The sequence below is a fragment of the Camelina sativa genome, chromosome 4 (genome assembly GCF_030686135.1).
Source record: "Camelina sativa cultivar CO46 ecotype springtype chromosome 4, ASM3068613v1".
Lineage (NCBI taxonomy): Eukaryota > Viridiplantae > Streptophyta > Magnoliopsida > Brassicales > Brassicaceae > Camelina > Camelina sativa.
Window position 1 is genome coordinate 6,923,997 of NC_141883.1, and position 15,469 is coordinate 6,939,465.

Here is a 15,469-nt window from a genome sequence, read left to right on the forward strand (position 1 = left end):
GTGTTGTCAGGTTGGTTACCCACCAAAGTTTCTGGTTTAGGAGGCATGATTTGAGACTCGGCCAAGAACGACGCGAATCTGATACCAACTGGTGTAGAGGCGGAAGCTTAAAAGGGGATCAAGGAGCGAAGGCTCTGTTTTTACGAAGCCAAACAGAGTGTTTTATTCGAAGGTGGGGATGCGAAGGGAACGAATGAGACGTTGCAGGTGATAAGAAACAAACAGGAACGGATCGAGAGTCATCCTCTCAGGACTTGACACAAGCTCTTTTGGGCAATTAAGATTGCCTCTTTTGAGGTTTTTTATTAGACTTCAAATCAAAGATGTTGATACAATGATTTGCGACTCTATTTAAGACCAAAGAAGAAAAGATACGTCCTAATCCTAAAGCAGTTAAAAGAAAGACTCGAGCTTATCCTAACAACTGTTTAAGTAAATCCAAAACAAAACAAATAACGAAACTTGCGGTGCACGCAACGACACACTGGAGCGAGTGACAACAAGTGACAGAGAAGCAGGCGGGGTGATACATCATGATCCCTTCATCATTCCTCGTAATTTCAATACCAAGGAAGAACTTCGGAGGACCAAGATCTCGTAATTGGAAAACAGAACTCAATTGATCCCTTAAACGGCAAGCTGCATCATTAGTACTGCCAATCAAAATTTCATCCACATACACCAAAACTACCAGAAAATCTTCACTTGATTCCTTCACAAATAAAGTGTGATCTCCATGACTTTAGACTTCAATGTTTTAGTAACAACACTTACACTCAACAAATTAAATTTGAATTCAGGTATGTATAACACATTATGAAGAGCTAATGCATTAGTAAGTTGAATGTAACCAATTCCCTCTATTTTGACTGTTTGGCCATTAGGAATTCTAACATAGTTTCTTTCTAAGGTTTGGTATTCTACATACATCTCTCTCTCTCATGGGTGACATGATGACTAGCATCTGAATCTATGACCCAAGCTCTAAAAGGCAACTCAGTTTCATGAGGTATAGATGAAGTTAACATGTCATAGTAGGTGAGATCATAAAGAGAAAGGAAGGTACCAGTCATCTGGGAGATGGTTGGTACAGATTTGAAGTCGAAGCTATAGCCTTATCCAGACAGGAAGTGATGCTAGTGGATTGGAGTTTAGAGCTCAAATAAGATATCATGTGTTGAATCTGATCCTTGGACATATCTTCTCCTCTCTCTTCAAGGCAATTTTCCTTTTGAACATAAATCTGCTCGGCATTTGTCAAGTTCGTACTTCCCACAAACGTGTTCTTCTTAGCCCTTGGATGACCAGGTGGATAATCATGTACTTTGTAGCACTTATCCACTATGTGTCCCACACGAAAGCAATGTGAACATTTTGGTTTCTGGAAGTTCCCTTGAGCCAACAAGACCTGATTCGGTTCTGGTTGAACAGCCTGAGTCTGAAAAGCTGAAGGAGTCACCAAAGCCTTTCTGTTTCCAACAAAACACTGACTCTCATCCTAATCCAGAATGTTATAGATTTCACTTAACCCCAACACTGGCTTCATATTAATGATTTGACCTCGAATATTTTTGAAATTATCGTTTAATCCCATCAGGACCTTGATTAGTCGACTGATCTCCGCTTCTTCTAGCAATTCTTTCACCTGATCACAATCACACTTCTTAACTGTGCAAGACCTTGTGTTGGAAAGTTGTTTCCAAAATGTCTTCTTCTTAGTGAAATAAGTGGACAGATCAAGATCTCCCTGCTTAAGCGTAGTCATAGCTTGCTCCGGTTGGTACTTCCTTGGTAAATTGTTTACTCTGAACCTAGTAAACAAATCATTCCACATTTCAACAACATCTTGATAGTACAGTATGCTATTAGAAATCTCTTTATCCACGACGTTCAAGATCCACGATTTTACCATATTGTTACATCTACTCCAAATCTTGAAATCATAATCACTTTCACACGGTCGCAGTATAGATCCATCAACAAAGCTTTCTTAGCTTATAGAATTATCTTCATCGCTATAAACCAGCTATTGTAATTTGTTCCATCTAAAACATGAGCAACGATCGTTAAACCTAGGTGATCGAAGGATTGGAGATTGAAAGGATTATCAGATGGTTCTGATTGTCGCGACATCTATCCATGGGCTTTGTATCCCTCCGAGCGTTGAGAACGTTGTTGTTTCCCAAATCCAACTTCAGGTTCTTCATAGATCGCCGATTCGCAAGTTACCTTAGCTGTGGATCCATATTACTCTGGCGTAACACTTCGGCACTTTAGTTTTCCCCCTTTTCGCACCATTTTCTTCAAATCAAAGCTTCGAAAGAACAATCGAAAAAGATGAAGATGATTGATCGGTGTAATTTGAAGGAATCAGAAAAGTATGAAGGTGAAATCACCAGATTTTGCGGAAATTAAGCTATGATACCATAATAGAATCATAGAACAAAGAGATTTTGTGAAATGGTTTTCTTATTTCGTAATCGTAACAAACTTTACAGATGAATGCTATATACATCCAAATAGAAGTAAACCAGATCTAAACTAAACCGATTATCAATTGAGATTAAGTTAACCAATGTTATTAACCAGCTACTCTAATAGGCTTTGATCTATGTAGCATCCACGATCAACAGCCATGTCCACCACTGTTCTTTGTTTGATTTCCCAGATAGTTTTGTGTTGGTTTTTAGAAGAAACAAGTTAAATCTATATGTCTAGACAGTAGTGACTCAAACACACAAAATAAGTGGAAGCTATACTTGTAAATCGCCTTAAAGTGATCAGGTATCTCCCCAATATTTACTGTAGGACCATTGTCATTAATTAATTTGTTTTTCATTGTAGAAGTCCAAAGTCCCATATCAGTTAAGTCATGGAGATAATGCTTATTTACAACACTACAAAATCCTCATCACCACTGCATAAACCAAGGAGACGCAATGAGTAAGTAGTGGGGAAAGACCATAAACATATGTAGTCAAATGATTTATTCCCACACCTCAAGCCTCTACAGCAGTAGATGTTTATTTCATATGGCTTGAAACATTTGATGTTCCCGAGTATTTGACTACCATCGATGCTACTAATAGGGAGTTCCTTACTCCATTCATTGATATCACGTCTCTAAGAACAGCCCAGTCCCAACGGTCTGATGGAGTCACATCCCACATGTCGAATTGTAGGATTCCCTAGAGAATCACTAGATAAAGTAAACCAAGAAATTTCAACAGTTTCAATCCATCAAACTTAATTCATATGAAACAATCAAATCAATGGTTTCTCCTGCTTTCTTTCCTTTTGCTTCGGAAGAATTGTTGGTCTCTTTGTATCCACTTGACACATCCATCTCAGTCAAACTCTACCACTTTATGCATCTAATTCATTCCAGGGTTGGGTCACATCGAAAAGGCTGGCGTATTTCTATTCTTGTTATGGGAGACTGTCCATACACCCAATCCAAAAACAAAAATCCTAATGAATAATCACAGAGTCATTTGGATTGATGAGAGGGGCACTTGGACTCAACAAGATGGTTTGGACTTTGGAGGGGCTTTTCAATTTTTTTAATAGTAGATTCCCCCAGTTGTTCATCAATCTTATATTTTCTTTGGATGTTTTTCATTTGCGGGATTTTTCCTTTTTTTTTTTTTTTTTTTTTTCATTAACCTTTGAATGATCAAATTACCATTGCAAAGCTTAAAAGCCTTAAACTACACAGCCGACGATATTGTGGGTTTGAGTTTTTTCTCATTTTGTCTGGTTCAACATTCTTTTTTTTTTGGGTATACACGTTTTAAGTTTCAAAGAGTTTTAAAGTCTAAACCGAAAATAAAACTAATCCAAACCATAAGATCGGTTCAAATCATTCCAATTCTGGTTATTTCCAGTTATGCAATATAAACAGATTTTTTATGTACACAACCGGACGATCTATTTTCCGAACAATTTGATATACAAAAATATAACCCACCGGACATTTTTTTCTACACGTTATGTATATTTACTTCTTAACGACGTTTCTAAGACTCGTCCGGCTTTGGTTCGAGAGTTACAGATATTTTCTCCTTGTGATCGCCTCTTAGAACCTCTACGGTCACCTAATCAAAAATCATTACAGTGTCACAACTCTCTCTCAGATGAACAAACTTAGTTGACCAAAATGCGGATTTAGGACTTAATTTACCTCATCACCGACTTTGCATTGATCGAGAATCCGGTACAGATCACTCCCGTTAGAGACTTTTGTACCATTCACTGACGTGATTATGTCTCCAAGTACTAGTCGCCCGTAACCATCACGTTTCGTAGATTGAAGCCCCTGTAGAACAAACCAATCATCACACACATTTTAATGTTTAAACCGAAGAGTGGAACATAGAGAAATATATGTTATATGGAAACTTAATAACGAGAAGAACTTACGGCTTTCCCAGCTGGGCCACTTGGAGGAGCATCCAAGACGAGCACGCCACTTACTCCCAATTGTTCAACAGATTGGTCTGGTGCGAATTTGATACCTAAGATTGGTCTCGTGACTTTACCAAATCTCACCAACTGATCGACAATGCCTCCAACCTGAACATGAGAGAAACAGAGCACAAAACAACTTTACTCTCCCGTTAGTGGATTCAAGGATAGAGTAAGACTCTCTCTGATCGGGTTTAGCAATGGGGGAAAAAAGGAGAGAGAACTCACGGTGTCAACTGGGATCGAAAAGCCCACTCCAGAAGATGCACCAGAAGGAGAATAAATGGCTGTGTTTATACCTATTAGGGTTCCTGAACTATCTAGAAGAGGTCCTCCACTGTTACCAGGGTTAATGGCTGCATCTGTCTGTATCACATCTTGAATTGGACGACCAGTTGCAGCAGAACTGATTTCTCTTCGCAAACCACTGTACAAATCATAATACACAAACAATGCTACATCTTTAAGAAGAGACAAAAGCCAGGAATATGAATATATCCTTTTGTCTATGTTTACCAAAGTAAATCCATGTGGCATGAAGAAGGGTACAAAGGAGTAGAAATCATATAATTTGACCTTTTCATATGCGAGTAATTTGATCCGGCGTAATAATGGAAATAACACAGTGAAGATTGAGGAGAATGCAACTAAGTCTAAAACTGAGAAGAAAAAGATAATTGAACTTACCTAATAACACCAGTTGTAAGAGTATGATCAAGTCCAAACTGCAGACAAAAGGGTCTTGCTTTAGTGCATGTGTACAGGAAACAGAAGTATTGATCCAGCCAGCAATAGAAAGCATAGAGAAGAGAACTAAAAATATGATCATTTTTAAGGTTGTATTACACTCACAGGATTGCCAATGGCAAAGACTTTCTGGCCAACTAGAAGATCTGCAGAGACTCCAACAGGTATAGGTCTTAATTTATCTTTCGGTGCATCAATACGTAGAACTGCAACATCCTTGTCTTGGTCGAATCCAACAACTTTTGCATCAAATGTTGATTGATCAGCAAGAGTGACCCTGTTATATAGATCATACAACTTCCTCATCATACACAAACATCCGAAATGACCATTTTGAAAGTCTCGATACCAGAAATACCAATTTCCATATCTTCACAGAACCAATTACTATTGTTCCAGTTTAATGTAACCACTTAAACAGCCAAATTCGTGTAGTACATGAAACAAGAACAATTCCCTAGAAGTCAAACAAGTTTAATGTCAAATTACCCAAATCAATCAGATTCTCAAAAAGTTTCAACAAAACTAACCTGAGATCAGAAGCACCACGAATCACATGATAATTAGTAACAATGTGACCTTGCTTATCCCACACAAATCCTGAACCAGAACCTTGTGGCACCTCAAGCACGTCCAAAGTAAACGCGTCCTGCCTAATTCAAACCCCGAGAAACCAAATCACATTAGAAAGCTTCCTAAATCCATAGCTAAATTAACCAACCAAACGGGAGAGAAATCAAGATTTCGAGATCGGTAAATTCATTACCTGACGGCGAGATTAGTGATGTAAACAACGGAAGGAGTGTTCTCTTGAAACAATCGAACAGTCGCGAGCTCATCAGTCTGAAGCTTCCTGGGAGTACTGACTACGAACGCCGAAGCTGATTCGACAGCAGGAGACGCGGCGAACAGAGAAAAAGACAACGCGAAGGAGGTGCAGAGGAGTAAGAAAGGTTTAACGGCGGAGAAGGGAGTAAGAAGAAGAGCATCATCGTCTCCGTTGTTGTCGTTTAGTGGAAGCTTGGAGGAGAAAATTCGAAAATAGCGTTTGGATCGGATTGGGTGGAGAGAAATCGAAGTCGGAGGAGAGGATCGTGAAGGAGAGAGATTGAAGAAGGAAGATGAGTTGGAGAGTTGAGGTGAAGGAGGAGAGTGAAGGAAGAGAGTAGAAAGGAGAAGCGAACAACTCGTCGTCGTCGCCATTACTTTTGTTTCTGGACAATGGGATTGTGGCCTCTGTTTTATTTCATTATTTTTTTTGTTCTAATTAAAAAAAAAAATGGTAATCTTTGAAAATAATTTTTTTTTTCTGAGAGCAAATACGGAACCGAGAGTAACCAAATTGAACCGAAATAGTTAAACCAAAATTGTTGCTTTTTAAAATATGGAAATATTTTTAATTCAGATTTAACATAGATTCGAATTTTTGAATTAACTATTTGTTTCAAGTTTAAAAAATAATTAAATATATTTAATAACAGAATAATCAAAATAGCTAAAAGGTAATATTTTTTTAAAAGTGTCATATAATTTAATTATAAAAAAAAAGACAGGTGAAAAAAAAATCATTATAAGTGATGTTTAATGTTTTTAGTTTTTACACACAAATTAAGAGCATATAAGTTACTTATTTTCCATAAAAACATCATTAAATAATATGAATTCAGCCAACAGAAAATATACAATGTAAAATATGATTGGTCAAAACAAATTTTGCACAGAAAATTGAAAACATCACTAAACATGAAACACAGTTATTTTGCTAAAACATCACTAAAGTGAAAGAGAGGAGTAGAAAATCATACAATGTTAACCAATTGTATACTGTAATTTGTAATATCGAATCATTGCTTTTATTTGTAAGTCATCTTTTAATAAAACCAAACCAATCAAGAGATGCATCAAACCAAAATACCAAACCGAAACAAAACCAAATCAGTATATGATTTTGCTTCTTATAAAATTAAAACTTAGAAATGAACCAACAGCCTATATAAATAACGAACATTAATCCAGATTAGCCGCCCTTAATTTGGAACACTAGAAAATTAGAACTCTTGTATCCTACTCACATACGAGTAAATGGTTATTCCTATAGCCTATTCTATATATCTAGAATCTTTTACTCGAACTTATTAGAAACGTGACTTTCGATCTCTAGTAGATAAAAAGTGCAAAAAAAAATACGGTTAAAGTTTAGAGAATCTTCTGGGACGGTCTTAGTTCTTTTGGCACTTCATTGAAATTCTCGGAGTCCACATCGGATTGATACATTGGTCTCTTCCCCGTTTTCCACACAATCCCTTCAGCCAAATGTTCTTTGTTCGGTGTCAGCATTACAAAGTTTGGATCAGCTCTTTGGTAACTGCAATAAGATCATATACTGTTTTCTTTGAAACCATCAAAGCTAAAGAGGATTTTTTTTTTTTTTGGTAACTAGCTAAAGAGGGTTTGATTGATCTCAAACTAGTCACAAATGGACTGACCTGGCTTCTCTTATGTTATCAACACGGATACCGAACCCACATTCCACGTTTCCAGTCCGATGATTAGTCGTTGCTGCATAAAAAAAAGAGCACGACATGTTCAAAAACCAACGTTCATCTGGATTTTGCTGAATTTATAGCACGCAGATCACGAGTCTCCATATTTGTTTATCGAAGCATACCTGAAATATTGAATGCAAAAGATGGTTTCCACCACGACTTGAATGCTAACGAGAATGTGGAGCTTCGAGCCCCGACTTTACCCTGCAAAAATAAAAAATGTATATAACTGAGCTGTTCTTTTTGGGTAACTCGGAAAGATATGTGTTCTGCACCTTCAGCAAGAAGTTCTTATTGGCCTGCCAAGACGCAGCCATCTGCAATAAAGAATCTGCGGCATTGTCTGGTTTCTTGGAATCATCAACCCTTCAATATTAAGACAAAAATTAAGATATGTTTCCGTATAGACAAACATTAGCTAAATTGGTTTTCTACTAAGAGATGTACGCTACCTCGATTGTAGCTCGAAACCTAAATCAATGTAGTTTGTGATTCCAACAACTTGGTTTTCTTCAAAAGGATTTTGCACCTGCTCCATGTCCATTCAGTCCATTTCATATTGAGCCAAAAGCTAAGGTAAACTTTATATATGGAAGACTAGTAATAGATGCAGCACAGATATAGGACTAGTTTGAAAGAGTCGTACCCTTCTTTGGACCACTAAGTGTTGGTAGAACGAAGCGATAAACTGCATTTACAAGAAGGATAACACAATCAGCAAGACTAAGAATGCTACAAAATGGATGATATGCCATAGGACAGGTCATATGGTAGTTTATCAAGTTCCATGAGAAGTGGAGGAACTGTTTCGGCTTAAGACTTATGCATAAAGACAGCAAAACAGCCATGTTTTCTTCTACATGGATTTTTAAAGCATGACCTGAGAGCTTCTTGCTAGTTCAATCCCAATGTTAAACGAAGGACTCAAGGGGCTTTTTGACCCTACTCCATAGCCAGCAGCACAACTCCAGTTTCTTTGGTCTGTGTACTTTGCCATATCGTCGCTTCCATCTAAAACAAAATCCAATAACAAATTGTCGATGCTCAGTTTCATTCAATCACATAATGTATAGATAATAGCTTCCATGTGTGACTAGTAAAAATCTGTTCAACAGGAATAAAACAATGTACTGACTCACGTAGCGGCTCATACTGCACTCCTACTGTAAACCTTCCCATCTTGCTTACAAGCCATGCATGTTTTGGCAATTCGTTATTCGCTGAATTGAGGAATTAAAGGGTCAGCATTGTATCCAAAAGAAACAACAGCAATTTGCATAAAAATTTGATGTGCTCACCAGAAAAAGGAGTGACAGTAGCTCCGATAGACAAATTTGGAGAGCCATATCTCAACCCCATGATTCTATATTGTTCAGATAAGCTTCCACTAAAGAGAAAACATTTATTCATGTTACATTGTAGCAAATAATCTACTCAAAGTAAAACGACATCATATACACCTAAATATGACTTACTCCTTTTTTGAAATCAAAGGGTAGACTGCAAATGCCCCAATCCCATATTTAGGGTAGTAAGCAGAAGACCTCATCAGTAGAACCCTTAGTGATGACAAACAAAATAAATAATTTCAAAACATTAAACTACTGTAATGATCATAAGCTCCCACTATATATCAAAAGTAGCACGGAGTTTACGGATTTGAAGTTGAAACAGAGAGGTCCACAAAAGTATGGGGATCATCAACATCACTGCACAGTTAAGAGAAAAAAAACTGATGAGAATTCTAATTTTCCAACAACAACTTGTAATCTTTCAAACAAAACTTAACATATATACCTTTGCCAGCGAAACTCTGCATTTCCGACAAAATCTCCTTCCCTTCTGCCATCTACTGCGCCCGAAACCTTCGACTATATTAAGGAAATTTTTTGATTTTCTCTTATCCCCGATTCATCCACAAGACAGATACTTTTAAAAAGCATTATTACATAGAAACTAAAAACAGAAAAGAGTATTATCAAATGGATACAGATGCAACCAAGTCCACATGAGGGTCATCAATAGGCTTCAACAAGAACTTTGCAGTGAAATTATTTGCTTCTTCAAAGTAATCCTCAAAGAGACATTTTAATGCAAGCTTCCCAAACAACAAATTATATGAAGATTCTAACATCCTGCATCATCTCAACAACAACAATACTTCAAAATCAAACAAAATACACACATTCATATGTGTAACAAAATCAGATATCATAATTTATATCAAATCATGTCTAGATTCTCAAACATTAAAAGAAGCCTAGACTATATATATCAATCAGAGTAGTACATTAAAATTCTCTTAATAGCACAATACTTAAATGTATTCAAGCCATAGAATCCCAAAATTACTGCAACGAACCAGAATCTATATGCATTGAAACAGCGTCTAATAGATCACGATTCTAACACTAATCACACTAAATAAATGTATCAGTACAAGTTATAGAACTCAAAAAATTTTGCAACCAGAATCCGTATGGTGAGTAGAAACAGCGATTAATCGAATCAGAGAACAGATCGGAGAAGAAGAAGGATTGACCTAGTACGGGCGGAGAGAGGAGGATAATCAAAGAGCGGAGGGACAAGCACCACCGGAGGCGGTGGTTCTTTGCGCATAGAATTCCCCATATTCTACTACAACGAGAGAGAGAGCTTCTTCGATAATTGAAGGAGAGAGCTTCTTATTTAGAGCGGCGATGGTCTCGCTTCTGCTTTTTGATATACAGAGGTTTGAATATTTCAATTTTCCTACATTAAGAAGACTATATTATCAAAATCTAAGGGTTTCTCAAACAAACAAAAAAGAACAATACTATGGCTCAACCTCATCATTCACCACTTATAAAATAAAATGAGGAAATAAAATCTATATGTATTATTATAAAATTAAAAACTTAAACCGTTATTTAATAAACCTAAACCGATATATAATTTCATTTTACTTATAAAATCTAAACTCTAACCATCTTATTTGTGAACCCAAACTGACATATAATTTCGTTTTAATTGTAAAATCTAAACCCTAGCCATCTCATTTGTGAACCCAAACCCACATATAATTTCGTTTTAATTGTAAAATCTAAACCCTAGCCATCTTATTTGTAAATCCAAACTAACATATAATTTCGTTTTAATTGTAAAATCTAAATCCACATATAATTTCGTTTTAATTATAAAATATAAATCCTAACCACTTCATTTGTAAATCCAAACCGACATATAATTTTGTTCTAATTTTAAAAATCTTAACCAAACCAATATTTAACTTTCCTTAATTAAAAGTATACAGAATTTGTTTCTTTAATTTGTTTTGCTTTTTAATTTAATTTTGATTTATTTTTTAAATGAAATATTAGATGAAAGATTCTAATTGGCTGAGAGAAGGGGGGTGAACCTAAGTATTCTTCAACAAAAAAATATTCGTATTTTAAGATATTTAATAATATAATTAATAAAAAATCTCCACCTCTCCCAACAATATCAAATATTGTTATATGTGTTGTAAGAGTTTGATTTTATATTTTAATTTAAAAATTTTTATATGTATTTCACATTGTTTTCAATTTTTATTTTATTTATACAAAAATAAAACATTTTTTTTATATTTTTTGCCTCTCTAATCTATTCATATTTATTTTTAAAAAAATTTCATAGTTAAATTTAAATATGTTGGTTTTAACAAAAAAAAAATCAAGTTTATTTGAGAATTAGATGTTCCTATTTCTTTTAAACCATCAATGTGTAAGGACATCTCCATTGGCAGATCATTGTTTTGAGGTTTTAAGATTAAAAAGTATACTTTTATAAAATAAAAAAATTTTGTTTGTTAATTATAATTATACTACTCCAATGGTATATTTTTACTGGGATTCTTATTTTTGAAAAAAAAAAATATTTTTATGATCATGATAGCAGCACGTATATGAAGCAGAAACATAAAACAAATTTAATCAGATTGTTGGCAACAGTATGTTATGGGCAACATGAGAACGTCAGAGGACAATCAGTTAAAGCCATCACTGATAAACAAAAGCATCATCCGTGACCTGAAATAACAAAAAGGACAAGTAAATAACATGTAAATAATAGAAGAAGGGAAAAAACAACCACATAACCAAAGTGAAAATTGAGGAACAAATAATAAAAGATTACCTGGGAGTTTGTACCGTAGACATCTGCAGTAGAGTCTAACGAGGCAACACAAGTGGGGGGGGGGGGGGGGGGGGGGGGGCTGATTACAGGTTTTGCTCAATCAAAGTAATCTTGCTGGCTCTCCTTCTTCATCACCCACCAAACGATTTGAGTTCCACCCGCTGGATGGTGATCCATGTATTGATCTGCGGAGATTGTAACAGACAAGACGCGTCAATAATCAAGATCTAGTGAATGTCAAAGCGAATGTAAACCAATACGTTTTTTTTATTCTCTCGGGCATCATTATCGAAGCTCGATTACCGGCTAAGTTTTCTGACGTCGGCGAGCAACAGCTCCGCCGGCGTCAGGATGACTCTAGTTCCTTTTGTTTTCTCTCCTCTCAAACTATTTTCCTCCTTCCCGTTTCAGACTACCACACCTGTTTAGTGATGATTGATTTGGTGGTCGGCAGAGATGTTCTCGTTGGATTTCGGAGTGTGAGTATAATTATGATGTCCTGCTCGACGATATCTTCCATTGTTAACAACTCTGATGTGGTCTCGGCTTAGATCCGAAGAACATTTGCCTCTTACGCGCCCACTCTCGAACACTCTAGCTTTCTTCTCAGATCTGGTGGTTGGTGTTCAATCTGTTGTGTCTTCTAACTCCCGAGCTTTACTTCATCTCTCCATCGGTGACCTCGTCGCCGGTGAGATCTTGTTCTTCTTTCCACCTTCGGACCTTGTTATTGATGCGATTTATCCACTCTCTCCACTGTCTGAACTTGTTGTCAGTGAGATATGCCTCTTGTCAGGGCATTTTTCTACTTGGTTGATGCCCGCTCTACTCCTAAGAGATGATGGTGGTCTCGGCGTTTCACTACCTCCTGCTAAAGCCACCAAATCTGTAGGTAGCCGAGATCTAATCTTGGTGAAAAGCCAAAGACCTTGCCCTACGTTCATATCCACCTCCCTTACATCCTCCTTTGCCTCAGTAGCGATACCCGAAGAACTCTATTGCGGGTTATGGATAGAGATTTGCCTCGTCGCACCCATCCCAAGCCAAAGATCTTTGGATCTAAGCTACTTCGAGTTTAAATCCCTCAGATCGGAATGTCATCCTACTGGGTTTTCCTCTCTCCAAATTCAAACAAGAGATTACGTTTGGCGAGCTTTCAGATATAGTCCGCCGCGGTTAAGAGATGTATCACCGGAAGATATTGTTTTCCCTTTGTCCCTCAATGTCTTTCAGCTTAGCTGTCGAGACTGTCTTTCCTCCACCTCCGCTCCAATCCATACGATTGAGATGCTTTCAGAGTTGTTATTTGTTTTGCTCCCCCTCCCGGTGTCTATGACCGGAGAATTTCTTTTTTCCGGAAGCCATCGCCGAACTTCTCTATGGGAAGACCTAGGCCAAGCTTCGTTGCAAAGAAAGAATTCAATATGGGCTTGGTCTATTAGTGTTTTATCATGGATCATTCTCGGCCCATTAAGCCCAACAAATTTTAAAATTGGTTGTTTTAGTACTCCCCGAAGATGTCTTAATTGCCATAATTTAGATTGGTGTTATAATCAATTTTTCTCCTCATTTTATGAGAGACCCATATTATTAATTTCATCCTTGTTGGAGAGAACTTTCTCACCAATAATCATTTTAAATGATATTCCGGTTATCGTTAACCGAGAAAGCATGAATAATATAGTCATGTATTTTGGTTACATTTGGAAGTCAAGATGGATGATGATACTTGATTGTGCTTTATCTATCTTTGTTACAAGGTCTTTAGATTGGTCGATTTGGGTTTGGTCCATCTTTGTTTCATTTTGGACCTCTCATGAACATATGGTCTTTAAGCCAATATGGTCCAATAAAAATATTTCAATTTCCTCATTGAATGAGTCATTTCACGAGAATTTCCTCTCATAAGGAGAGATTTTTTTCAAGATTTGATTGTTGTTGTGGGCTCTCTTGTCCTTCTTTCATCTCCACCTTCTTGACTACACAGTTTCTTCTTGATACCCGCTTCTCGCTATCCACTTGGTATAGATCTTTCAACATGGTGCGACAAGATGGTTGTATCTTGGACTCCTTCTCGGGCACTCGACTCTTGGGAATTCATTCTTAACCTAATGTAATCTCTTGCATTCTATTATGGCAATTTGTCGTTTTGCGACCGGTGATTCGTTCTTGGACAGCCTTTTGCTATCTCATGTGAACTATCGGCTTTGTGGTTCACCCTATCTATGTGGCTTGTATGCCCTTCTATCTTCTTAGTATTAGCTTATGTTAGTTGTACTTTATGTTTATATCCTTATTGTCATGTTGAGATGATGTGGTTCACTAAGAACGTATTAATATTTGTTTTGATATCTTCCCATGTGAGTGTGTTGACTGATGTAAAGACTCATCCTAGAAGTGAGCTCTTGTCACTAGCTTAACCAAATGGGGTTTGTTTGATAAGAAAAAAAAAAAAATCAAGATCTAGCGAATGAGTAAACCTTGAACCATTCTCCATGTTACGTAGATACACCTGCAGATAGAAAACATACCAAAGAAAAAGGACGAATTTGAATATTTGCTAATTGAAGGGGACCAAATTGTGAAGCGACAGTTTTGGTATAAGCCTTGACGCCGAAGTTGATCAAATGAATTCCACCATAAGACTGCATCTCATCTGAATATATCCACCTGGAATTAAAAAAAAAAGACAGAGCAAAAGCAAACATGAACAGAGAGCAATTCGTATTCATCTGGGTAAATCAAAACACAACTTAAAGCAACTATAATCGGAGTTACCTTTGTAATGGTAAAGCCTAGATGGCAATGAGCTTCAACAACCTTCAGCTCTTTGGGTTTGTGCCTTCACCTTATCCAAAAAATTATGAAGCTTTTCATTACTTTGAGCTCTTGTTCCCAGTAGCACCTAAACAATATAACCAATAACCAAACAAAAAACACTCTCACTCATAACCAAGCTGTATTTGCTAGTAATAAGAAAGACCGATCCATCAAGAATTTAAAAGACCAACAAAACACAGTGAGTGATATGCATAAAATTTTTGAGAACAATTTAGATACCAATTTATGATCATGATCGAAGCATTAATTCTTGTGCTAATCAAACGTATGAATGTATAGTACAATTTTAACGAACTCGTCACAGCAGAACTCCTTTCTCTCCCAGACACAATTATCGAGGTATCTCTCCCATTAAACTCCTCCGACGTCGGCGAAGCTTTAGCTCGCCGGCGTCGGGACAATAGTTCCTCTCTCATGTTCCCTTTAAATCTCTGCTCGGTTAGCGTTAGTTTTATGTTTTGTCTCCCCATCTTTTGTCCCCTTTTGAAATCTCCCCAAACCCTCTTGAACCAACCTACTCTAGGTATGGCATGTGGTTCATCGATTATCGATGGAGGTGGTTTCCGGCGAACTCCACCCAGTCTTATCCTTGGTCAACCTCTGTGTCGGCGGATCTACAACCCCTGGTCTTTTTTAAATCTCGATCTGGAACCTGGCTCACCTCTGAAGACCCCTCCTCCGTACCGTCACCTGAGCCTTGCCAGGCGGAGACG

The 15,469-nt window shown here is 37.0% G+C and overlaps 2 protein-coding genes and 1 long non-coding RNA gene across 4 annotated transcripts; all 3 read right to left on the reverse strand.

The window, feature by feature from the left end:
* Positions 1 to 3,854: 3,854 nt before the first annotated feature.
* LOC104780040 (protease Do-like 1, chloroplastic) lies at positions 3,855 to 6,505 on the reverse strand. Its single transcript, XM_010504498.3, has 8 exons — positions 5,981 to 6,505; positions 5,745 to 5,867; positions 5,320 to 5,491; positions 5,155 to 5,192; positions 4,696 to 4,894; positions 4,423 to 4,575; positions 4,184 to 4,318; positions 3,855 to 4,097 (listed from the first exon to the last, which is right to left on the reverse strand). Exons 1-8 carry the CDS (start codon positions 6,415 to 6,417, stop codon positions 4,020 to 4,022), a joined length of 1,335 nt encoding a protein of 444 aa, XP_010502800.1. The 5' UTR covers positions 6,418 to 6,505; the 3' UTR covers positions 3,855 to 4,019.
* Positions 6,506 to 7,184: 679 nt separating this feature from the next.
* On the reverse strand, positions 7,185 to 10,604 carry LOC104780041 (uncharacterized). Of its 2 annotated transcripts, none has more exons than XM_010504499.3 (14): positions 10,303 to 10,604; positions 9,751 to 9,895; positions 9,558 to 9,625; positions 9,416 to 9,469; positions 9,236 to 9,319; positions 9,059 to 9,147; positions 8,900 to 8,980; positions 8,641 to 8,771; positions 8,407 to 8,448; positions 8,213 to 8,289; positions 8,036 to 8,126; positions 7,883 to 7,964; positions 7,701 to 7,773; positions 7,185 to 7,579 (listed from the first exon to the last, which is right to left on the reverse strand). In XM_010504499.3, exons 1-14 carry the CDS (start codon positions 10,389 to 10,391, stop codon positions 7,411 to 7,413), a joined length of 1,275 nt encoding a protein of 424 aa, XP_010502801.1. In that variant the 5' UTR covers positions 10,392 to 10,604; the 3' UTR covers positions 7,185 to 7,410. The 2 variants fall into 2 exon arrangements, with proteins under 2 accessions (XP_010502801.1, XP_087366157.1); XM_087510031.1 differs by having other exon boundaries at positions 8,896 to 8,980; positions 10,303 to 10,502.
* A 1,034-nt stretch (positions 10,605 to 11,638) lies between these two features.
* On the reverse strand, positions 11,639 to 13,296 carry LOC104780043 (uncharacterized). Its single transcript, XR_015596623.1, has 3 exons — positions 12,219 to 13,296; positions 11,916 to 12,100; positions 11,639 to 11,809 (listed from the first exon to the last, which is right to left on the reverse strand). It is a non-coding gene; the product is annotated as an uncharacterized LOC104780043 (long non-coding RNA).
* Between the last annotated feature and the right edge of the window lie 2,173 nt (positions 13,297 to 15,469).